Source organism: Triticum aestivum, chromosome 5A (genome assembly GCF_018294505.1).
Source record: "Triticum aestivum cultivar Chinese Spring chromosome 5A, IWGSC CS RefSeq v2.1, whole genome shotgun sequence".
Taxonomy (NCBI): Eukaryota; Viridiplantae; Streptophyta; class Magnoliopsida; order Poales; family Poaceae; genus Triticum; species Triticum aestivum.
The window spans coordinates 420,375,181-420,399,173 of NC_057806.1; the positions used below are offsets into that span (position 1 = coordinate 420,375,181).

Sequence of the window (23,993 nt, forward strand, 5' to 3'; positions counted from 1 at the left end):
TTGTGAGCTAACTTAGGTGAAATGGGTCTTTTATGAGCTAACCTAGGTGAAATGGGTTGTTTATGAGCTAACCTAGGTGAAATGGGTCATTTATGAGCTAACCTAGGTCAAATGGGCGTTTATGAGGTAACCTAGGTGAAATGGGTCGTTTATGAGCTAACCTAGGTGAAATTGATCATTTTGGAGCTAACTTAGTTGAAATGGGTCTTTTATGAGCTAACTAAGGTGGAATGCCACGTTTTTGAGCAAACTAAGGTAAAATGGATCGTTTTTGAGCTAAGTTAGGTGAAATGGATCATTTTGGAGCTAACCTAGGTGAAATGGGTCATTTTGGATCAAACCTAGGTGAAATGGGTCATTTTAAAGCTAACGTAGGTAAAATGGATCATTTAGGAGCTAATCTACGTAAAATGGGTCATTTTAGAGCTAACTTGGATAAATTGGATCACTTTTAAGCTAACTAAGGTAAAATGAGTCATTTTAGAGCTAACTTAGGTAGAATGGGTGGTTTATGAGGTCAGTAAGCTTATTAAGTCATTTTGGAGGAAAAGAAGCTAACTCTAGGTGATTATGGTAAGCATATTGGAGGAAATAAAGCTAAGTCTAGGTCTTTATGCATTTGTTAAGCAAAACACTAGAGAAACTTACCGTGATCACGGAGATGTAGGAGCGGGCTAGCTCGCGCCGGTAGCTGGAGAAGGAGCGGGCTGGCTCGTGCCAGTAGCTGGAGAAGGATCGTGCGATGCGTTTCTGGAGTTAAGCTGCACCAAAGATCATTTCCAATGTCTCGTTAGCATTATGACACTCAAATGTTAAGACTAGCAAGTAATGTCCATTCAAATTAAACTCACCGTGCTCCCAGGAGCAATCACTGGCATCAGTGGAGCGGTCTGACCGGACTTCTCGCACACAGACTGCACATTTGGTTTTCACAACAGAGCCATACTAGTTAGTAATGAGACTCAAATGTTAAGACTAGCAAGTAATCTGCAGAAGAAACTTACCACAAGGAGCTCGTACATGGCCCTTGCCTGCATGCCATTCCGTGCCCTCTCCTCCTCCAACATCTTTGTCGTCCTTTCCTCCAACTCCCGCTGCCTCTCCGCCACCTCCGCCAGAAGTTTCTCCGTTCTATCTCTCTCACTCTGTATAGCAGCCTGCAACACCACTCGCATGACCATTTGTAATCATTGATGGAAGCGCACAAAATGTAATGGAGAAAGATAGCTGAGTACGTATAACTAACCTTGAAGGCGAGTTGGACTGGCCGTTCACGAGGCCTTATCTCAGGAGCGGAGCTCGACTGGCGCGCCCTGATCTCCGGGAGAGTGCTAGGACAACGGATAAGTCCATCTCCCATGGCTATGGAGCCATGGGACCTCCCGCCACCAGATATCATTAGCAGCTCTGTATCAATGGGACCCTGGCTCGGGTTAAAGTCCTCCCCTTTCCTCGCCTTCCCCTGATCTCTATATTGCACAAGCTTGTCATGGGCGGAGATGTTGGTGAAGTTCTTTGGATCATCAAGGTCAGACGCAGAGAATGCCTTGACTTTCTTGTAAGGGCCAGTGTGGGCCATGGCATACAGGTCGTACACCTCTGGCACCTTATCCGCCTTATTGTCGCGTGCCTGAAAGAGAGAAACAAAGTAAATTAGTAATTAAAGGGCTAAAGCTAGCATGATGAATGAATTGCATGAATCATGAAGCAAACCACATACCCAGTTCCGCCCGTACTGAAATAAGTTGGAGCTGCCTTGGTGGTGTGGCACACCTTCCATTTGGGCACTTTTGTCCTTGGCATCTTTGTGGGTGGCCGGCCATTCTTTTGAGCACCACGCATTGACCAACACCTCCCAACAATCTATCCGATCTGCACACCATCTCGGAGGGGCCTAAGTTAGCAAATAGAAACTTGAGCGCTACGGCTATGAATTACTAAATGAAGGAAGTAAGTACAAGGCCTTAAGAATTACCTTCATGTACTTCTCCTTACTCAAGAACTTATCGTGGCACTCCTGCTTGGGCTTCTTGATACCACGCCCAGCGTAGTAGTCTCGAACAGCCTGCACCCGAACCTCATGCCGTAAGTTCTGAAGTAGGAGCTTGCACTCCTTGTGGATAACATGATCCGCCTCCTCCTCGTATCCCTCCTCACACCTGTAGAATGTCTGCAATCAAATGAGACAATATTGATTAGTACAATTAATAACTAGCTAGTTGAAGATTTTTAATTGTGTAAAGGAGCAATTACCCAGAACTTTCTGATCACGGCGTCTGCCCTCGTCTTGCACAAGACACCGTCGATAATCTCACCCGGCGGGGCCGGGGCAGCCAAGTAGTGCTCCCAAGTCAATCCAACCTCTAGAAGCCGACCCTCACCAGGCAACGTGACAAACCCCGGGAAGTTTTGCCGAATCAGAACTCCAAGGACGGAGTTGGGCCGGCGGGCACTTTCATGGTGGTCCCAACCCCTACAGCATGACAAGGCCAACACATCAGTTATTTGAAGAAACGTGAATGCAGAAGGTACAAAAAGATTAAATGCAGAAGGGTCGCCGGCACGGACGGGAGCTGTGTAGCACCATGCTGGTAGACGTTGCCCCCCTCCTCCCCCTCCTCATCAGTCGGCTCCCCGTCATCATCAGCATGGCCACTCGGCTCCCCGCCATCATCAGCGTGGCCACTCGGCTCCTCAGGCTGACCCGACCAGGTACCCCATCCAGACGTGTGCTCCTCCAGGGTCTCGTGGGCCCAAGTCTCGTGGGTCGAAGGCCCGTCGACCTGAGGCTCGTGGGCCGAAGACCCATGGACCGGAGGCTCGTGGACCGGAGTTCGTGCAGCCTCCTCCTCAGACGAGTCCACCCTAGCAGTCACGTGCTCGGGTGAAACCGCTGGGGGTGGCGGCGAGGAAGGCGCCGTAAGAGTCACCCTACCTCCTCTCCTGCGACCACGTGCTCCACCTCCTCTCTTCTTCTTACCTCGTCCCCTGCTGGGCACCGCGGTCGACAAAGAAGGGCCCGGCGGTGTCGCCATACTGTCCAGCAACGCTCGGCGGAGAGGTGCCTGTGGAATGGAAGACCTCGCACCACGCGCCGACGAAGAAGGGGCCTCGGCGCGCTCCCGACCAGCGCCCACCATCTTTCAACACCTGCCATGAAAAAGAATAAACGAAATTAGTACAACATAAAAAAAAGTACCGACATGAATAATAATATGTATATCACTTAAGTGTATCATCGTCAAGTACAACATAAAAAAATTGAATACCCGACACTACTAATAATCTCGATCAGTATCATCAATAAATGCATAATCATCATCATCACTATAATCAATGATGGTCTCATAGGGTTCATTGGCATCAACATGTGCAAGGCCACCTTGACGTAATCGGTCAAGCATTGACAGGTCATCCGCAGCAGTAACCTCTTCTTGTTCCGGCTCTTCTTGTTCCTCCTTTGGGGTGATGTCGGATTCATTGTCGCTGTCTACTTCAATGTTTTGGGGTGAAGTATAGCGGTTCTTGAAACGCTTTTTGGAAAGACGTGTCTCTTGGAAGAATTCTCCTTCATATGTGTCTGGGTTAATGTGAGGTTCATAATCCTCTTCCTTTGGGGGAGAAAGTCTAGCACGTGGCGGCACTTCATAAACGACATCCCAACCTTTCAGATTTGGATTAGTTTGGCAGGCCCACGGTAGATAGAATACTTGGGTCGCCTGTTGAGCCGTAATATAGACATCAGGAACATCTAAATGGGTGCTTTGGTTGATTTCAACTAGCCCTATATGTTCATGAGTCCTTCTAGTCTCCTTCGGCTAAAACCAATAACATTTGAAGACTACGACATTCAGTGGGTTTTCACCATAGAACAGAAGTTCATAAATTGCTTCAACTCTCCCATAATACTCGGTACCTCCTTTGCCGATAGAAGATACACAACAATTTGTAGACTTTTGATCGGCCATAGATAGCTCTTTGCCATAGGTACGAAAGCGATACCCGTTGATGTCGTACTTGTCAAATGAACGGACCTTATAGTCAAAACCATTAGCGACTTGTCTCAATTCGGCGTCCATAGACTCTGAATTAGCCTACAAGTTTAATATGAAAGGATTGTTGCATTATGCACAAATTAGCGAATGAAATGAAATTGTCTAATAGAAATTACCATTTGTTTGAACCAAGAGATGAAACCGGGATAGCTGCCTCCTTGCTTTGCGAGAAGCTCATACTCTTCGACGGAATCCTTTTGGATCTCCGCTCCATACAAGAATATGGCGACGTATCGACTGTATGACATATCCAGGAATACGAGCAGTTCAAAGGAAATAGAAGTTGCGAAACAATTTACCGAGAACTTACTCGATGTACGGCCGCACTTCTATCAGGTTGTTGAAGATATACAACGAAATGGTCCGCCATTCTTTGTTTTCCAAAGATATTGGATGTGAAACACTAGCTGGTGCGAGATTCCCTTTGAATAGGCTGAGGTTGGATCCACCCTTTTTAGGCTCGTCGGCATTGTACCGAGGCTTTGGATTATGCAAATGATGATTTTTGGCTTCGTAGTGCGCTGTTACGAAGTTTGCCGCCTCCTTTGTGATGAATGCCTCAGCCATCGATGCTTCAATTCTACATTTATTTTTACATTTTTCTCGAAGCATCTTCTGCATCCTCTTAGTTGGGTAGCACCAACGATTTTGCACGGGCCCCCCCAATCTTGCCTTGGTCGGGAGATGCAAAATCAAATGCTACATTGGATTAAAGAAGCCCGGTGGAAAGATCTTCTCTAACTTGCAGATCAACTCCGGCGCCAACTCTTCCATTTCTTCTAGCACGCCAGGAGATAGTTCTTTCACACCAAGAACACGGAAGAAATAGCTGAGTTCTGCCAGTACTAGCCATTCATCCTCAGGGATGAAGCCACGCAACATCACCGGCATTACCCGCTCAATCCATATGTGCCAATCATGACTCTTGAGACCAAATATCTTTAGTTTATCAAGATTCGCTCCCCTCTTTAGATTCGCTGCATACCCATCGGGGAACATCAACTGCTGTTGCACCCACAAGAGAATTTCCCTCAGAGCTGGCCTTCCAAGATTGAACCATGCCTTTGGCTTCGTCCATTCTGCTTTCCTTTCGGTTCTTTCATGTTTTGTAACGGCCTATCACATAGCGCCTCTAGATCGACTCTAGCCTTAGTATTATCGTTTGACTTCCCATCTATGCCGAACAATGTACCAAAAAGTGCCTCGTCGATATTCTTCTCAGTGTGCATCACGTCGATGTTGTGTGGGCAAAGGAGGTCTTTGAAGTAAGGCAGATCCCATAAGCATGTTTTGTGAGTCCACGTGTGCTTAGTATTATACCCCTTGAAGTACCCTGGACGTTGTGGATCTGGCTCGAGAGCGTTTAACTGATCCAGGGTCTGTTGGCCTGTCAATGCAAGTGGTGCAGAGTTTTTGACAACTCTACCCCTGATGAAGTTCTTCTTGTCTTTCCTGAACTTATGACGAGGATCCAGGAACTGTCTATGCATGTCGAAGCAAGAAAACTTGCGACCGGCCTGAAGCCAACGAAACTCAAGAGCTCCCTTGCATGTGGGGCACGGGAACCTTCCATGCACACACCAGCCAACGAATAGCGCATACGCCGGCAAGTCATGCGTCGAGTACATGTACCAGACACGCATTATGAAGTTCCGTTTGCTAAAGGCGTCGTATGTCTTGGACCCATTATCCCAGGCTTCTTGCAATTCGTCCTTAAGCGGCTGCATGTACACATTCATATTTTTCCCCGGATAGTTGGGTCCTGGAATTATCAACGTCAGGAAAATGTTCTTTCTTTGCATAATCTGTCCGGGGGGGAGATTGAGTGGAAAGACAAATACGGGCCAACAACTGTATTGGGCTGCCGTCATACCAAACACACTGAACCCATCCGTGCTGATGCCGACTCGAGGATGCCTCGGATCTGCCGCTTTGTCAGCATGTAATTCATCAAACTTTTTCCACGCAACACCATCCGATGTGTGTACCATCATCAGATTCCCATCTGCATCTAGTTCGGTTCTTTTGCCTGTTTTGTGCCATGTCATCTGTCTGGCCGTCTCTTCGACCATGAAAAGACGTTGAAGTCTTGGTATGATTGGCATATACCGAAGAACACTAACGGGGATTTTGGTCTGTGTCTTCCCACCCATACCGTTGTCTACCACAATATACCTGGAAGACTTGCAAATGGGACAATAGTTCAAGCCCGCATAGTCAAGCCTAAATAAGGCACATCCTTTCTCACAGGCATGTATCTTCTCATAGGGCATCTTCAGTGCACGGAGAATTTTGTCCGACTGGTACAGGTTTACAGGCATTACATGGCCTTTGGGTAGAAAGTGTCCAAATACTGTCATAATTGCGTCATAGCATTCTCTGCCCAAGTTGAACTGAGCCTTCAGAGCCATTACTTGTGAGATGGCATCCAACTGACAAAGCTCAGTGTGCTCGTGGAGCAGACGTTTTGAAGACTCCAACATTTCATTGAAGGCCTTTGCAGATTCCTCCATCTCCTCGTCCGAATCCCGAGCATCATCATAGTCTTGCACCATGTTTTCCATCCCGGTACCATGCTCGTCGGTGCGACGACGATCCACCTCAGCTCGGTCACGTTGGGCAGACTCACCATGAAATGTCCACACCGTATAATCGGGCGTAAAACCACTCTTCTACAGGTGTTTGCCCATTTCAGCCTCTGTCTTCTTTTCCCAATTGCCGCACCGGAAACAGGGGCACCAGGTTTTCTTTTGGCCATTTGCAAATGCGGCTTGCACAAACCCCTTGGTTTTTGTGAACCATTCAGCGCTCCATTTGTTCTGACCAGTGTGACCGGTATACATCCACGCACGGTCACTCATCTTGACTTTCAGAGCTACTGGACACACAACAATTATATATGTAATTCACCATGTATATATTCATCAGTTGATCTACTTTGTCAATTTTATTACGTCCATGCAACCTACACTCTAATAGGTAATGATAGGTCCTAATCCCACCCGTGTATGTGTAGATTGGGTTCATTTTCCCATGCTATGCTCCGGATCCGACGCAAAATTTCGGCAGCACCTCCCGCTGTTCTCCTGATACACGTCTCTGCAATAAACAGAGAGGATGTGTACCCGGAGAACAACAGGGGAGGCACTGACGAAATTTATGCGTCGGATCCGGAGCAAAGCATATGGGAAAACGAACCCAATCTACACATACTCGGGCTGTCCATGGATAGCGTTGGACAATTCGAAAGAATCAAGGTTATAAATATGCAAATGCATGCATATTTATAACTATGACGCTTTCGAACAGGAGACACATATTGGTTACGCATACTGATGATTCAAGACACATATATAGCTAGCTATCAAGTTTCATCGGAATAGAGCAAATAATTAATGGGGGAGGAGGACATGTCATTTGTGCTCACCCATGAATGAAGGGGCAGAGCTCGTCAGATGCACAGTGAGGTCGTTGAACACCAAACCTCGCAGCGATGAAACAACTGCACATTTAAAACTACCCGGTCAACACAATTATATATGATGTTTTTCATAACAAAATCGAAGAATATATGACCTAACTAATAATTCACAAATATATGCCCCCGTCGGCCTCTGGAAGGCCAAAGAACACCTTTTCGGGAGGTGTCGGGGGTCGGGGTGCCGTGTCGGTGTCGGGGTGCCGTGTCGGGGTCGGGGGGTCGGGGTGTCGTGTCGGGGTCAGGGTGTCGGGGTCAGGGGGTCGGTTGTCGGGGTCGGGGTGTCGGGGTGTGGTGTCGGGGTTGGGGGATCAGGGGGTCAGGTGTCGGGGGTCGGGGTCGGGGTCGGGTGTCGGGGTGTCGGGGTGTCGTGTCGGGGTCGGGGTGTGGTGTTAGGGTGTCGGGGGTCGGGGTCGGGGTGTCGGGCCGGGGTGTCGGGGTGGCGTGTCGGGATCGGGGTGTCAGGGGTCGGGGTCGGGGTGTCGGGGGTCGGGGTGTCAGGCCGGGGTGTCGGGGTGGCGTGTCGGGGTCGGGGTGTCGGGGGTCGATGTCGGGGGTAGGGGTCGGGGTCGGGGTGTCGGACCCGGGTGTCGGGGGTGGCGTGTCGCGGTCGGGGTGTCGGGGTGTCGGGGGTCGGGGTCGGGCTATCATGCCGGGGTGTCGGGGTGGAGTGTCGGGGTCTTCTTCTTCTTCTTCTACTTCTTTTCTTCTTCTTCTTTTTTCATCTTTTTTCTACTTCTTTTCTTTTCTTCCTTTCTTCTTCTTCTACTTCTTTTCTTTTCTTCTTCTTCTACTTCTTCTACTACTTCTACTTCTTCTAAGTCTTTTCTAACACTAACACTAACACAATCTAGCACTAGCAATTAAATAGCAAAAAAATGAAAAAATAGAAAGAAAAAAAAAAGAAGTAGTCCCTCACCGGAGCAATGGGACGGTCGTCGGGGGCGGTGACAGGGGGGCGCCGGGCGGCGGGAGCAGTGGCGGGGGCGGCGCCGGGCGGCTGGGGCGGCGCCGGGCGACGGGAGCAGTGGCAGGGGCGGCGCCGGGCGGCGGGTGGGGGGCGGGTGCGGGGGCGGGGCGGGTGCAGGGATGGCGCCTGGCGGCGGGGGGCGGGGGCGGCGCCAGGCGGCGGGGGCGGCGGCGGGGGCGGCGGTGGGTGCGGGGCGTCGGGGAGGAGAGATGGAGAGAACAGAGAGTAACGGGCAGGGGGATGGGGCCGTTAGTTAGGCCCTTCTTTGCCGTCCGCCTATCTTTGTCGTCTGCCATTATCTCCCTTTGCCGTCCGCTAGCGGACGGCAAAGAGGTGGGGTGTTAAGTTTTTTTCTAAACGGGCGGGGGGTGGGGGCCACCTCTCTCTTTGCCGTCAGCCAGCGGACGGCAAAGTTTCATTGCCGTCTGCTGGCTGACGGCAAGGAGCCGGCTGATGGCAAAGGCCTGTTTTACCATCTGCCATTTCTTTGTCGTCCGCTTTTCGGTAGCTGATGGCAAAGAGCTTCTTTGTCGTCTGCTAGCCGACGGCAAAGAGCTGGCAGATGGCAAAGTAGCTGATTCCAGTAGTGTATATTCACTTATGCTTCACAAAGTAGTTAGATTCCTCACTTGTACTGATCCATGGATTCGTACAAATCTGAAACCAACTCCTTATCTATGAGTGAATGTCTTCGCACGATGAGGCCAATGTCTTCTAAACTGATTTATCTTCAAAATCGTCTGAGAATGCATATGACCTCTTCCCCTTCCCTCGCACCTTAATGCTGTCACAGGTACATGTCCGTGGGAGAATCTCTTGGTTCTCATAGTCTGCATTCATTTGCAGAATTCTTACAGTATCACATAAATTCTCCCAAAGCCAGTTCCTGTTTGTCCAGCAAGCGAAAGCCTTTGAAGCCTTTGAACGTATTGAAGCCATTCAGTTTAAAGTTCATGGCTTCAGAGAAATTAGCAAGGAAGGTTGGCAGAAAGCGTCGAGGAGAAACATCAAGAGATCTGCCCGATGACCTCTCAGAGCTGTACAAGACAGATCCTGAAGAGGATTATAATCAGCGCAAGACACGAATCCAATGGATTCGACGATATTGGGCAGAACAGTGGTTCAAGTACAGATTTGTGACAAAGGAATATGCTGAAAAGAATGCCATCAAGCGATCATGGGGAGACATCCTCTATAAAAATCTTCAACCCAGGTCCAGAGATGAAGCCATTGAACAAGGCTTCTATCCCTGCATGGTTCGTGGACCACAGCTTGCGGATGCTGACCCATCGTCACTGCTATGGTGTTGTGACGACAATCTGTTCAAGCGCAACTTCCAGTTTGCCCAGAACTCAGCGAAGCAGAACAAGAAGTCTTTGGGATTAGACTTCAACCCTGGTCCCTCTGCTCCCCGTGCCGATGGAACTCGCGAAGCTGAACCAAATCTTCTTGGGCCCTTCTACAACTTGGAAGGTCTCATCACTCATATCGTGGTTCAAGGGACAGCCGTGAATGAGCCTGCAGATGACGCTGAATCAGATGAAGCACCTGCAGCGCCAAAGCCAAAGAAGTTGAAGCAGCCTAAAGCTTCAAAGCCTGCCTCTGCACCAAAAATCTCACGGGCAAAGCCACTGGCTACTGCACCTCCTGAAGATAGTGTGCAGTCTGAAGATTTGTCACGCATCTCCAAGCCCCAGAAAGTCAAGATGCCTCTGCCACACACCGGCCAAGAACTGACAGCTGCTGCCATTCTGCGAAACGATGCCATCAATCTGTCCAATGATGAAGATCTTGCAGATGACGCTCTTGAGCAACTAATCAAGAGCAAAGAAGAAGCAGAAATCTTCAATTATCTGCCTCTCTTTGACGTGGCAATCATCTACAACTTCATTGATGAGTGGTTTGACACGCCCAACCTCAGCTTCGAAGATCTGCAACTTCCAATTGGCCTCAGCGTCGCCTTCCATGGCGCCATTGCTTCAGAATTAGCTATCGCCCAGCGCATTGTTGAACTGAAGCAAAAGATTGACTATGAGAAAGCTCAGTTCAAGAAGCATATGGCCAAGCTCAGCGGGCAAGAGGTGAAAAACTTCAAGATTATGCTGCACGAGCTCAAAGAAGCCTTTCTCAAGAAACGTGCAGAAGCTCAGGGTTCTCGTGAGCGCATGAAGAGCCTGGCTGACAAGTGTGTGCAAGGCTACAACGATGCTGAGAAGCGCAAGGCCCTTGGGCGTCCGGGCATTGATCCCAGGATGGCTGCTAAGCAGAAGAAGAAGCCCACTGTGGCCGAACCCAACACACCAAACCAGGAAGCAGATCCCATTGTCTTCCCAACTAGCATGACTGGCTCGAAGCCAAAGGCCAGGTCAACCGCTTCCGAACTGAAGAAGACGAGGACTGCTGAGGCTGAAGCCAGAAAGAGGGAACATCCTGAAGCCTCTGCTACTGCTCCCTCCAAGAAGAAGCGGAAGACCAAGAAGGAACGGGCTGCTCCCACAGAGCCCTTAATTGTTGAACCCATCTCCATGGTTTGCCCTGACGCTGAACATCAAGAGCGCCAACTGACTGTCCATGAGCCTGCTTCCACAGAGGCTCATGAAGCTGAAGACTTTCCAGCAGCTGATCCCACCGCTGCTGAAGACATTGGTCACCATGACCATGTTGAAAATGATGCAGTTCTTCCTCAGAACGAGCACCAACAGGTATCATCGCCTGTGCTAACGCACAGCGAACTCATCAGCATTGGTCATCCTCTGGCGCCAATTGCTCAGGATGCATCATGGGCTGATCACCCACAAGCACAAGAGGAAGATGACTTTGAGCCCAGCCAACTCCAACTCCACAGGCGTCGCCAGCGTTACACAAGCTTCGCAAAGGACCAAGGCCTCCAGTCTCCGAGTCTGAAGCTAAAGCTGCTGAAGACATTCCGGCTGCATCAGCCGATGAAGAAGAAATCCCAAGAGTTGCTACACCCCCGTCTCACCAAGAAGCTGTTCTCGAGGAGAACGTGACTGTGACCGACCCTCCAGCTCATCAAGTGGAGGTTGAGAATCTTGAGGCTGCCACCAACGCCAGTCACGCTGTCATGGCTGAAGCCAATGTGGAGCCTACACCAACACAAGCACCAGAAGTCAGCGAAGCCAATGATGCTACTGCTTCTGTTCCTGCACCTGCTGCTGGTCCTCAGTTTGACTATCATGTTGAGCACAGGCCTCAGGTACAGAAGCCAATTCCAAGGTTGCCCAGGTTTCCAGGTCCTGCATCAGCACCTGGATCCTTCAATGTCAATGGCTTCAAAGGAGACAACACTTTCTTCAATAGCTCCAAGAACCCCTACTCAAGGGAAAGAATATCTTCTGATCGGTTCTGGAGCTATCCGCAGCGAAGCTATTACTCCTGCATTCTGTACAATCAAGGTCACATCTTCCCACATAAGCGTCTTGACATTTAAGCAATAGCTGGTCTGCCCTGTCTGGAAGAAGCTCTGGATTGCTTCAAAGAGGTTGGATTGTTGCCGTTTGTCACCGACCAAGAGCACTGGAATGAAGAGTTGCTGCTCCAATTCTATGCCACACTTCACATCCGTGGGTACAACAGAGATCCGAAGACTTGGGTCCTGGAGTGGACGACAGGAAATGTTCATCACGAAGCCAAAGCCTTTGATATCATTGAGCTCACTGGTCTGCCCACTCCTGGCTATCTCTACGAATCTGGCTGTCAGCTCCACAATGAAGCTGAGAGCATCTTTTAGAAACCTGAACCAAACATGAGTCAGATGCTCAGTATGATGAAGCCATTGCCACAAGATGTTGCATATCCTAAGGAGTTCTTTGTTGAAGACCTTGAGTATCTGCCAAGGACTATTTATCACATCATAAGGCGAACTCTTTGACCCATCAAAGGACATTCTCCACATGCCAAGCTGGAAGGTGCAATGAAGACTTTGGTCTTCTATATTCTTCATGGCAAATGCTTCAATGCACAGGACTTCTTCATCTACCAACTTGCTGCATCATGCTCTGATCCTTTTGGCTTGAAGTTCTATGCTCCATGGATAATGCGACTGATTAAACTCCACTCCGCTATCTCATATCAGCCATCTGCTCGCAATCATCGGATCTTTCTGCCTGATGTGGATATGTCCGTTGAAGCCATTTATCCTGAGCCTGCCAAGGAGCCTCTTAGTCTTCAGAATGCGGAGCATCAAAGTTTCTCTCAGAACATTGAAGGAGTTAAAGCAGTCACCCGTGTTTATCCTCTGGCTGGAACTACACGTGCACCTCATCGTGCCCTTACTGAAGCCACCGAAAGCACTATTGGTCAACGACCCAAGAAGCGATCTCGTGTTCTCAACAACCGAGAGCTTCTGGTGGCTCTTCATCAGAAACAGGATAGGCATCATGACTGGCTGAAGCGCCAAATGCAAAGCCTCTTGGTGGATGTCAACCACATTCGCAATCTTGCCACCAAGAATGCCTTTGTTGCCCATGAAACCTCTCGACGCACATGGAAAGGGTTGACGCTTATGTGCTCTGAAGATGATCTTCAAGAGGGTGGCTTCTCTGAATGCTTCAAGTTTGACTCCACACCTCCTCGAAGGGCAGTGCTGCGACGAACTCCATCTCTTGAAGACTCTGAGTTCTCTTCCTCTGCTGCAACTGTGGATGCCAGAGTGATCGAGGACGAAGACGATGCTACTTCACCGCCACCTCCTTCAGCACGCTTCGACACTGCTCCAAGTTCTTCTGCACCGCCGAACACCACCGACGACCCTGCTGCTTCACCTACTCTTCATGGGAACGAGTAGATGCTCTATGTCGTCAAACATTTTTGGTCCTTACTGACAAAAGGGGGAGAAGCATATGAGTTTGACAGTCTTCAAGCGGGTCCACATGGGCGGTTGCTTTATATTTTGCCTCGGGTTTACAACTCTCGTTTTGATACATTTGGTTCTTTGAGTTGTAACACCTAAACTCGATGGTCGTCTGCTACTTATTTGCTACTTTGTGATGCGACGATAAATTTCGCATGTGCGACGATAAATTCCGCACTTAGATCATTTTGCAGACGTTCATTTTCCATTATGCATGTCATTATCTTCACATACCTTCTCATGCATAATGAATTGTCATCATAAGTTGAAGCGGATCTCCACGAGTACAACCTGCCATGTGCATTTGCATTCCAAAAGCAAATTACTTATATGCACATCTTCAGGGGGAGCCCTTGCAACTAATGATGACAATTCCTTTACAATTTCACATATTACATTCCCCGTTGAAAACTTCAACTAGTTTGTCATCAATCACCAAAAAGGGGGAGATTGTAAGTGCATCTAGTGCCACCCCTAGTTGGTTTTGGAGTATTGACGACAAACCTAGTTGAGGGACTAATGTGTTTGTGAGAATTGCAGGATAACACAGGTAGAAGTCCCTCATTGATTCGGTTTTCCTACCAGAGATGACCCCTAAAAATATATGAAGACATTGAAGTCAAAGGTGGTATGTGAAGATATTTATATTGAAGACTATGACAAGAGAAGACATCGCATGAAGCCTATGGAGCTCGAAGACTTAGATCTTTCGTAGTTCTTTTTCTTCTTTGTTGAGTCATAGGAACCACCAACTGTTAAGTGGGGTCCAAGAGAACCAGTCAGAATGACTGAAGTGATGCTTAACCAAAACCTATGTCTTCGAGTGAAGACTATGAGAGCGAATCTTGTCCAGATTAGACAAGTCAGCTTTGGTTGTAGCCCAAGTAAAGTTGCCATGTGTGTTTGAAATCTGACCGTTGGAACACGTGTCAGTTCCTTAGTGACCCAGGGTCATTTCGGACAAATCAGGTCGGGTTGCCTAGTGGCTATAAATAGGCCACCCCCTACAACCATAAACGGTTGGCTGCTCAGAGTTAGAGTACGGCTTTTGTCGTTTGAGAGCAACCCATCTCGAAGCCTTTGAGAGAGAATTCCTTGCGAGGATAAATCCCTAACCACCCAGAGCCAAAGAGTGTTAGGTCACTTAAGTCTTCTTGTCGGTGTGATCTGAAGACTTATTACACTTGAGGACTGTGAATCCTTTAGCCGGTTAGGCGTCGCGTTCTGAGCATCCAAGAGACATTGTGGATCGCTAGTGAACGAAGTCTATGAAGGTTTGGGAGTCTGTCTTGAAGACTTACCAGAGTGATTGGGCGAGGTCTGTGTGACCTTAGCTCAAGGGGAATACGATGAGGACTGGGTGTCCTGAGTTGTGTGTTCAGGACTGGGTGCCCGGGACTGTGTGCCCTCAGGTTTAAATACCTAGCCGCCCTAACCAGACGTACGGTTGTCACAGCAACTGGAACTGGTCCAACAAATCATTGTCTTCAACGAGTCACTGGTTTCATCCTTCCCTTCCCTTTACTTACTGTTGGTCCTTGTGAAGTCATTGTATGATTGCACTATCTTCTGTCTTCACTGAGTGACTGCTTGTTCTGATCGGCTTCATAATATCTTCCTACCTGATCCTTACTACCTAGCTTCTATTAGTCATTGTGCTTTCACTTCATTGAATACTTGACTATGGTTTGCCTAGTGTAGTCTACCTTCCGCTGCATGGTAATAGGTTTATTTCTATCGTTTGTCTTTGAAACTTCCATGTTTTGAAGACTTTCATAAAAATCGCCTATTCACCCCCCCCCCCCTCTAGTCGGTATAACGCACTTTCACAAGCTGGTCCATATAGGGGAGGGGAGGGGAGGTGGCGGAGGGCTGGAGATGTGTACCCTCTAAGGGCCTCTTCCGATGTGTGCGTCCCAGGCCGCCGACGTGAGGAGGGACCGGAGGGGAGGCATGGTGTGTGTAGAGGATAGATCGATTGCGCGGGGATGGCTTGCAGGCCATGGTGCCGACAGGAGGCGGGGGAATACCGGCAACCTGCTCCTTCCCGGGGCCACCATGCTGGATCCCGTAGAAATTGGGGCCCCGACAGGGATGGCCGTGTCCACCACGTCCGGTGCGTCTGATGCCATTGCTGCGAGGACGACCGGGAGAGGAGGGACGGTAGGAGGGAGCAGCTCTGAATGCCGGCGTGGGTAGGCTGGCGGCCAGACGCTAGCGCGGAAGATGAAGAGAGCCATGGAATCAGGGAATCGATGGGGAGAGTAATGGAGGTGTCATATCGCTCCGACTTTCTCAACATTTGTAAATAAAGGACCCACGACTGAATAGTTTTCTCTATTGAAGAAATAAATAAGAAATAGGCTAATGGGAATCCCGACATGGCACAGTGGTGACGTGGAGGTCTGCATGTTGAGAGAATTAGGTGTAGTGGAGATCAACTATTTAGATATTATAGATTACGAATATGTGTAGGAAGGAGCAATCTTCGACGAGGAGGTGGACCAGCGGCACGAATGGGAATTGGACCAGGGTGCATGAGTTTTGGTATGATACATACACAAAATGTAGATGAGAAAGGGATGGTTTCCTTCTAGGTATTACAAGTCCATAGAATTACAAATCAATGCAAGAAGGAGCTCATGAATGCGCGGTGCTAGGTGGACAACATGATCGCCATCGCAAGGTGGCGGAGAGAAGAAGTGAGTATGTGTGTGATAATTTATTCTCTCGTTACAACCCACGAACTTTTTTGCTAGTATTGATAGTAGCTTAAGTAAAAAAAAGGTCAAAGACGGTACAACGGCCGGAGCATCGAGCATTCCGTTCTGGTTTCCTCCAAGCGCACGGTACGCCGCGCGGCAGGGGGCGCGGCCACGGCCACGAGGGGCCCCGCCTGCGGTCGTGAGGCCAAACGGCGAAAGCGGCGCGGTACGTGGCCGCCACGTTCTGGCGACCGCATGTGCTCGCGAAAGCTGCGCGCGACCCACCACCCTCCCGCTCCGGTGGTCCGCACCGCGCCCGCTCGTGCGCGCATCCACGCACCTCGCCTGCACCACGCATGGCCCGCCGGACCGGCGCGCCGCTCGACCGAGAGAAAAGCGCCGGAAAGGCACGCGGCATCCTCCGCCCCGCCCGTGGAGCGCCGGGGCTCCCTTGATTTGGCTGCGCCGTCCGCGTCTGCCTTCGGCACCGCCCGCCCGTACGCGGCGCAACCACCGGATCCGGAGCGATCGACCCGACCCATGCCAATATGCCGTGCATACCGTGGTCAGTCGCCATCCGGTTCCATCCCATGTTACCGCTGGGGATGTCGCGGTTTATTGCCGCCGGGGCCGGCCGGTCGGCGGTTGCCCTTCGCCGGCCGTACACGAGCCGTCCGGTGTCCGCGTCGCCATTGACGCCGCTGCCTCTCCAGCGATGGCATGTCCGTTTCTTCACTTACTCTGCGCGGTACGAGTGTCATTGGGAGCGCGCTGGCCATCTAACCGACCTCACCCGATCACTTCGCCTCGACGATAGGTCGAACCGAAGCGCATTTCTGGTGCGTGCGAGGTTAACAAAAATGAAGTATGATACAGGTAGGTATAACCAGCAGCACACTACGCCCTACCACCGTCGCTCTCGCGCGCGGCCGCCGGGTCCAGGTCATGTGCCGGCATACAGATCAGCCGTCGCCCTCGCCGCTGCATGCCCCTACTTGGCGCCTTCTCCTGCATTTCCATGCAATCAATCAGCACGTCGTTCGTCCCACCTCCCACAGTCCCACGTCCAACACACACGCGATGATCGAAAAACGGCAAACTACAAATACCATTATACACCTATCCTTCACATGATTACCATGTACTACGTACAGTGCAGATATCCAAATCGACGTCTTCAATTAGTTAAGGAAGGAGGGAATATCCAGCTCCGCAGCGCGGGATCATGCGCGTCATCCTCGCTAGTCCCACCAGCCACGATGCCACGACCGAACGTTTGGCTTAGAAAACTGCATGCATCCACGCGCACCACAGCTGTGTTGCCAAGGCATGCGTCGCCGGGAGTAGACATCAATGGTTTTCCCCATGCCGGCCGAGATCTTCGGTCTCTCGGTACCGTACTGCGCAACCCGAAGATTATTCGAGCTCTGATGAGATGTATATTGTTCAGCGTCAGAGTTCCAGATGCGATCGCGGGCTGGCTGCTTGCACCTTCGAAGAAACTGGGATGGAAATAATATATCTATCTATGCATACAAGATGTGGATATGTTCGTGTATTTTCATCAAGAAAGAAAGATGTTGTGTATATGCTTCGTGTCTCTGACAGGTTTATGTATGATGGAACCTATGAATGATTAGTGGGTGCTTTAATTAACACGAGGGCGTGGTCCAAGAGCATGCCCTCATGCCCTGTCCCAGCAAATGATTCTTGGTTTCGCAGTTAATTTCCACCTATAATCCATCATCATCATCATCATCATCGGGACCTTGAAAAAGAAATGCTTCAGGTAGAAGCTAGAGAGATATAATATGATCTATACGGAGATTTGGCCTAGCTAGGGACATTTGGATGCTCCCCGCGAAAAGAAAAAAGAAATAAGAGAGGGACATTTGGATGCTGTTATAAATTTCATGAAAGGATTGCTAAGACTTGAGATGCTGGTGGAATATTTTTGGTCGGTGGAGCCTTATCTACTCTGATGCGCTAGCCAATTTTTTTTCCTTTTAGTAACTTCTAGCCAATTAATCAGGCCTTCTTTGATTCATAGGATAGGAATATTATAGGAATAGAAATTTCATAGGAAGTGAGATGACATGCATCTCAATTCTTATAAAAAAAAGAGATGTCATTTGATGCATAGGATAGAATTTTTTTTTTCATTGAGTCTAGGCTAATATTTTTTTTCCCTTTGAAATGTGAAGGATTGAACCCTGTCCCACATAGGATTAGGAATCCATTCCTATAAACTAAAGGGCTCCATAGGAATTTTTTCTTTTAAAATCATATCCTATGAAATTCTTACAAGATTCCTACAAACCAAAGGAGGCCTCAGCCGGGTATCTCATCGGTTGGTACAGAGCATCATCACCTTGTTGAGCCCAACCGTGCAGGGAGCCTTGGACTCATCTTGTGTTTCCTTTTAACGGATGGACGCATCTTATTTTGTTTGTTGGGCGAACAATCTAGATAATTTGGCTTGGGTATCAAACTTGATTGATCATTCTAGCCACTTCTGAAGTTTCATGAAGTATTGACCACCGTGATACTTTTAGTGAAGAAAATACAATTTGGGTTCTCATTGTTCATGAAAAGTTTTTTAATATAGCTTTGATTTTGTTATTTTTGCCCAAAATACCACATATGTTATTTTTTTGTGAAATTTCACGCTCGAGTATACGGGTCGACTATGTATGTTAAAAGAGATCATATTTCTCTCTTGTATATTTTTAAAATTTACTATTCATAATGGACACATGAAACCATGTTTACTAAATCCGCATCCCACCATCAACATTCTATCTTGCCAAAGGAAGATAAGGAACACTTGCTCTAAACTTATACGTACCAACATTGATATTTTCTCTTTTATTCTTTAAAAAATGCTAATCTAAAGTAAAACTCGTACAAAATCTGTACATACTAGCTCATTTAAATTAACAAATGCTCCGTTGGTTTTAGCTAACTGATGTCCATGTGAACTGGTACGTAAAGGTTACATAAAGTGTTTAGTTAGGAATAGCATCACTTTTTTTTCACATATTGAATCTGCGTGAGAACCTGAAATTGATTTTGGACAACCAAACTTTGAATTCAGACAAATTTTGCACATAATACAAACATGATTTACTAGAAGAAATGCAAGCAACAAGAACATTTTAGTTCTTTGCAAAAAAAGAACATTTTAGTTATCAGGTCCTTCGAAATTTTTACAACTTTTGCCCTTTTTTAGCATGCGAAAGGGCTAGAAAACCGTGGCGTGCGCGATGGCGCGGTTGGCCACGAGGCTGGTGGTGCCGTACACGGGCAGCTCGTCGCCGTTCGCCCCGCCAAGGCTCTCCAGCTCGAAGAGATCGGAGCTGGAGTCGCTCCCCTCGTCGTCCTCCTCGAGCTCCCCGAGGCTCCGCACCAGCTCCTCCACCCTGCGCCGCACAGCCGACGCCTCGGCGTCCGAGCAGAACCTCACGCACCTCCTCTCCGCCATGCTCGCGTCCGTCGCGGCCGACACGCACGATGGCTGTGGTAGCTCCGGCAACGTCCGCGGAGGCGTGGCGCGCGTCGGGGTCCTGGGCTTCCTCGGGAGGCGGCCGGAGGTGAACAGCGCCTTGAGGACGCACGCGAACGTCCCCGGCGACGGCGGCGGCGGCCCGGGCGAGGACGGCGCAACGTCTCTTGGCCGGTGCCTCGCCACAGGGAAACACGGCCTGCCCTTCTTCTTCGCCTTCTCGCCGGGCGTCGTCACTGGCGCGGCCACGTCCGCACTGTCCGGGGCGACGAACTCCTCCAGCTGGCGGCGCGGCGGGGGCGGGCTGCGCCGGCGGCACGTGGACTCAGTGTCGGTGGTGGAGGCGGACGAGCAGGAAAAGCTGTAGCTGGAGGTGGAGTCGGACGACGAGGTGGCGGACGACGCGTACCCGGAGTGCCGCGGGCGAACCGCCGGGCCCGTCTCGAGGCGGCGCCTGTCAGCGCCCGCGCCCGCGGCCTGCTTCGGCTTGCCCGCCCACCAGAACTGCGGCGGCGCGGGCGCCAGCGCCTGCTCCTCCGACCGGCGCGCGGCGTCGACGTCGGCGCCGCCGCCATCGTCGAGGGAGCGGTAGATGGTGTCGAGGAGGGAGGCCGAGAAGGACGCGCTGGACCCGGACGCGCGCCCGCGCTCCGCCCGCGCCCGGCGCGGCGGCGCGAGCGGGGGCGGGTGCGTGCTCTTGCCGTGGCCGCGGCCCCTCTCCATGCCAGGGAACGCGTGCCGACCGGGGCCGGGCAATGCCGAGGGTTTGCGGCGGGAGCGGGGAAGAAGAGGATGCGAAGCGTGGCGTGGGAGTGGGATCGGTGAGGGCGAGACGTGCGCGGTGAGGGTTTATATAGGGTCGGTGCGTGCGCGCGTGCGTGCCGGGGAGTGGTGGTGGCGTTGCTGCCGCGGTGCAGCGGTGGCATGTGGCTTTCCATGGATGGATCTCTCGCGCTCCGTCGCCACCAACCCGGTTCGGGCGCCGTGAATTATCAAGGTCGCCTGGCACCGCACGTCCGTGCGTGGTGGCCGGCTGCGGTCCTGTGCATGGCATTGGCGTCGTGCATTATTTGCGCGCCGGCGGACGGACGGCTGAACGGCGCATGGGCATGGATCACTGAGTGGAGTGGGCCGCTGCTCATGCTCAACGGTGACCCCTGACCAGGAGAGGCCAGCTTGGGCGACTCTTTGTCTTCGCCTGACAAGTTGCGCAGGGCCCGACCTTGGCCGGCTGGCCTGATGCGAGTCAAGTCATCCAGCTAAGCTATGGATAGTTGCTTTGCTCAAAACAAAAAAAAGCCAAGCTATCTTTTTTGAAGGAAGACCAGCAAACCTGGGCTTTTTCATTATGATAGGAAGGGAGCAATACGTACATCGACCAAAATCGGTCATAATGAGGAAAATAAGAGGAAACTAAAGGAAAAGAAAAAGGAAAGGGGAGAAAAACCCACGGGCGAAATCTCTCGGCCTGGGTCCCCGAAGGGCGACAACTGGTAGGTCGCACCCCCCAGTCTCCACATATCCAAGTCTCCTCGAATCTCCTTTAATGTAGTTTCCACCGCTGAGACTCTGTTGTTGAAGATTCTGTTGTTCCGTTCAAGCCATATTCTCCGGGACACCAGAATCATCATTGATTTGATTCCTTTCTTTTGTTCAACCGCCGTCTTGGAGACGATTGATATCCACATCTCTTTTGAGCTTACTGGGTTTTGCCAAGCAAGGGGGTTAAGTGAACTGCATCTTGTCCAAGCCGCAGTCTTTTGCCAAATCATCCTCGCGTGAGGACATTCCCACAGGATGTGCCGCGAGGTCTCCAAATTTCGTAGACAAAGTGGACAAAAATAGTTGTTTGGCCACCCTCGATGTTGAAGGCGATCAGCACACCACAGCCTATCCAACATGAGCAGCCAGATGAAAAACTTACAGCGAGGGGGAGCCCAAGCCCGCCAGAACATGTTTTTGAAGGGAGAACCCACCCTACCAGCAAACTGCGGTTTGTAAGCGGCCGCAACTGAGTATGCTCCTGACGTGGTTGTTTTCCAAGTGATCGAATCCGCAGCACCGGCGGTGAGGCTTGCCTCTGCATTTCAGACCAGTCTCTAGATGCGGCGGAACTGCTCAAGGAAATCGTCAGTGAAAGGTGGTCTTCTGATGTCTTGAATCCATCTGTGTCCATGCAGCGCTTCCCTGACAGATCGGGCCTTTGTTCTTGTTCGTTTATACAGCGCCGGAGCAATTTCTCGCAAAGGTAGCGGCCCCATCCATGTAGATTCCCAGAACAAAGCAGTTTCACCGTCACCAATCCTGACCGACGTTGCGGCAGCAAAGAGGGCTCGGTCTTGCTCATCGCATGGTATGGCCGAGCCGACCCAAGGCCTATTTGGTTCGGTCCAGGACAGCCACAACCATCGGAGGCGTAGTGCTCTGGCAAATTTTTGGAGGTCATGGATCCCGAGGCCACCCAGCTCCACCAGGGAGCACACTTGGCGCCAGCTGACCTTGCTCTTGCTGCCAGAGAGGTTTTCTTCTTGCGCCCAGAGGAACTTTCTGCAGATCTTATCTATGTCCTTGAGGAAACCAGCGCTCGTCTGGATGGCGGTGAGCGCAAAGATAGGCATAGCTGTGAGCACCGAGCGCACTAGTGCGCGTCTGCCAGCGACATTCATCAGCCTACCCTTCCAGTTGGCAAGCTTTGCCCTGATTCTGTCAAAAACGAATTGCAGATGCACTTTTCTGAGTCTACCTAAGGTGATGGGCAGGCCAAGGTATGTGATCGGGAAGGCAACGCGTGCCCTAGCAAAGGCCCCTAGGACTTGGTCTAGATCGATCTCCTGACATTGGATGCCAGCAGCAGTGGACTTTTGAGGGTTCATCCATAGCCCTGTGGCCTCACCAAACAGGTTCATGATTTCCAGTAGGCAGGAAACATCCTCTCCGTTGGGGTCGGAGAAGAGAATGGCATTGTCAGCATACAGACTGAGTCTCATCTTGGCATCTCTACCAGGAAGTGGTGTTAGGAGTCCAGAGTTTTGTGCCATCTCAAGGATACGATGTAGAGTGTTGATCGCCAAGATGAACAAGAACGGGGACAGAGTGTCCCCCTGCCGCAGACCTCGCATATGCTTTATCATTTGGCATGGGATTCCATTGAGGAGGACGGCAGACGACGACGAGGCCAAGAGGACGGAGATCCAGTTGTGCCACCTGAGCGAGAATCCTAAATTTTGCAGCATCTCTAGTAGGTATTCCCACGAAATCGAATCGAAAGCCTTGGCAATGTCCAGCTTCAACAACAACATCTGCTTCTTCTTTCTATGGAAACTACGGGCGGCGTTTCTAACGAAGAGGTAGCTGTCGTGGATGCATCTATTTTTTTTAGGAAGGCACTCTGAGCAGGAGATATGATGTTGGCCATTTTAGGAGCAAATCTGATGGACAGAATCTTAGCAATGAGCTTTGCAAAGGAGTGCACCAAGCTGATTGGTCTAAACTGTCCAATTTCGGAGGCCTCATCAGATTTGGGTAAGAGCACTACATTTGCATAGTTCCAGATCCCTAAGTTTGAGCAGTTCATGTGGTAGAACTGATTTAGGGCATCAAGAAGATCCTGTTTGATAGTAGACCAACAGCTTTGGTAGAAGATCCCCGAGAAACCATCAGGGCCCGGAGCTCGATCCGACGGCGTTTGCTTGATTTCCTGTTAGATCTCTGATGTCTACTACACAACCTTCTTCTTGTAGACGTTGTTGGGCCTCCAAGTGCAGAGGTTTGTAGGACAGTAGCAAATTTCCCTCAAGTGGATGACCTAAGTTTTATCAATCCATAGGAGGCGTAGGATGAAGATGGTCTCTCTCAAGCAACCCTGCAACCAAATAACAAAGAGTCTCTTGTGTCCCCAACACACCCAATACAATGGTAAATTGTATAGGTGCACTAGTTCGGCGAAGAGATGGTGATACAAGTGGTATATGGATGGTAGATAAAGGTTTTTGTAATCTGAAAATATAAAAACAGCAAGGTAACTAATGATAAAAGTGAGCGTAAACGGTATTGCAATGCTAGGAAACAAGGCCTAGGGTTCATACTTTCACTAGTGCAAGTTCTCTCAACAATAATAACGTAATTGGATCAATAACTATCCCTCAACATGCAACAAAGAATCACTCCAAAGTCACTAATAGCAGAGAACAAACGAAGAGATTATGGTAGGGTACGAAACCACCTCAAAGTTATTCTTTCCAATCAATCCGTTGGGCTATTCCTATAAGTGTCACAAACAGCCGTAGAGTTCATACTAGAATAACACCTTAAGATACAAATCAATCAAAACCCTAATGTCACCTAGATACTCCAATGTCACCTCAAGTATCCGTGGGTATGATTATACGATATGCATCACACAATCTC

The 23,993-nt window shown here is 50.0% G+C and overlaps 1 protein-coding gene across 1 annotated transcript; it reads right to left on the reverse strand.

Annotated features, from left to right (window-relative positions):
- Positions 1-19,154: 19,154 nt before the first annotated feature.
- On the reverse strand, positions 19,155-20,657 carry LOC123107043 (protein BIG GRAIN 1-like). The gene has a single exon (XM_044529052.1). It carries the CDS (start codon positions 20,307-20,309, stop codon positions 19,326-19,328), a length of 984 nt encoding a protein of 327 aa, XP_044384987.1. The 5' UTR covers positions 20,310-20,657; the 3' UTR covers positions 19,155-19,325.
- Between the last annotated feature and the right edge of the window lie 3,336 nt (positions 20,658-23,993).

Excerpts from the sequence above, each read along its gene's own strand:
- LOC123107043 (XM_044529052.1), bottom strand. The coding sequence starts at position 20,309 with ATGGAGAGGGGCCGCGGCCACGGCAAGAGCACGCACCCGCCCCCGCTC.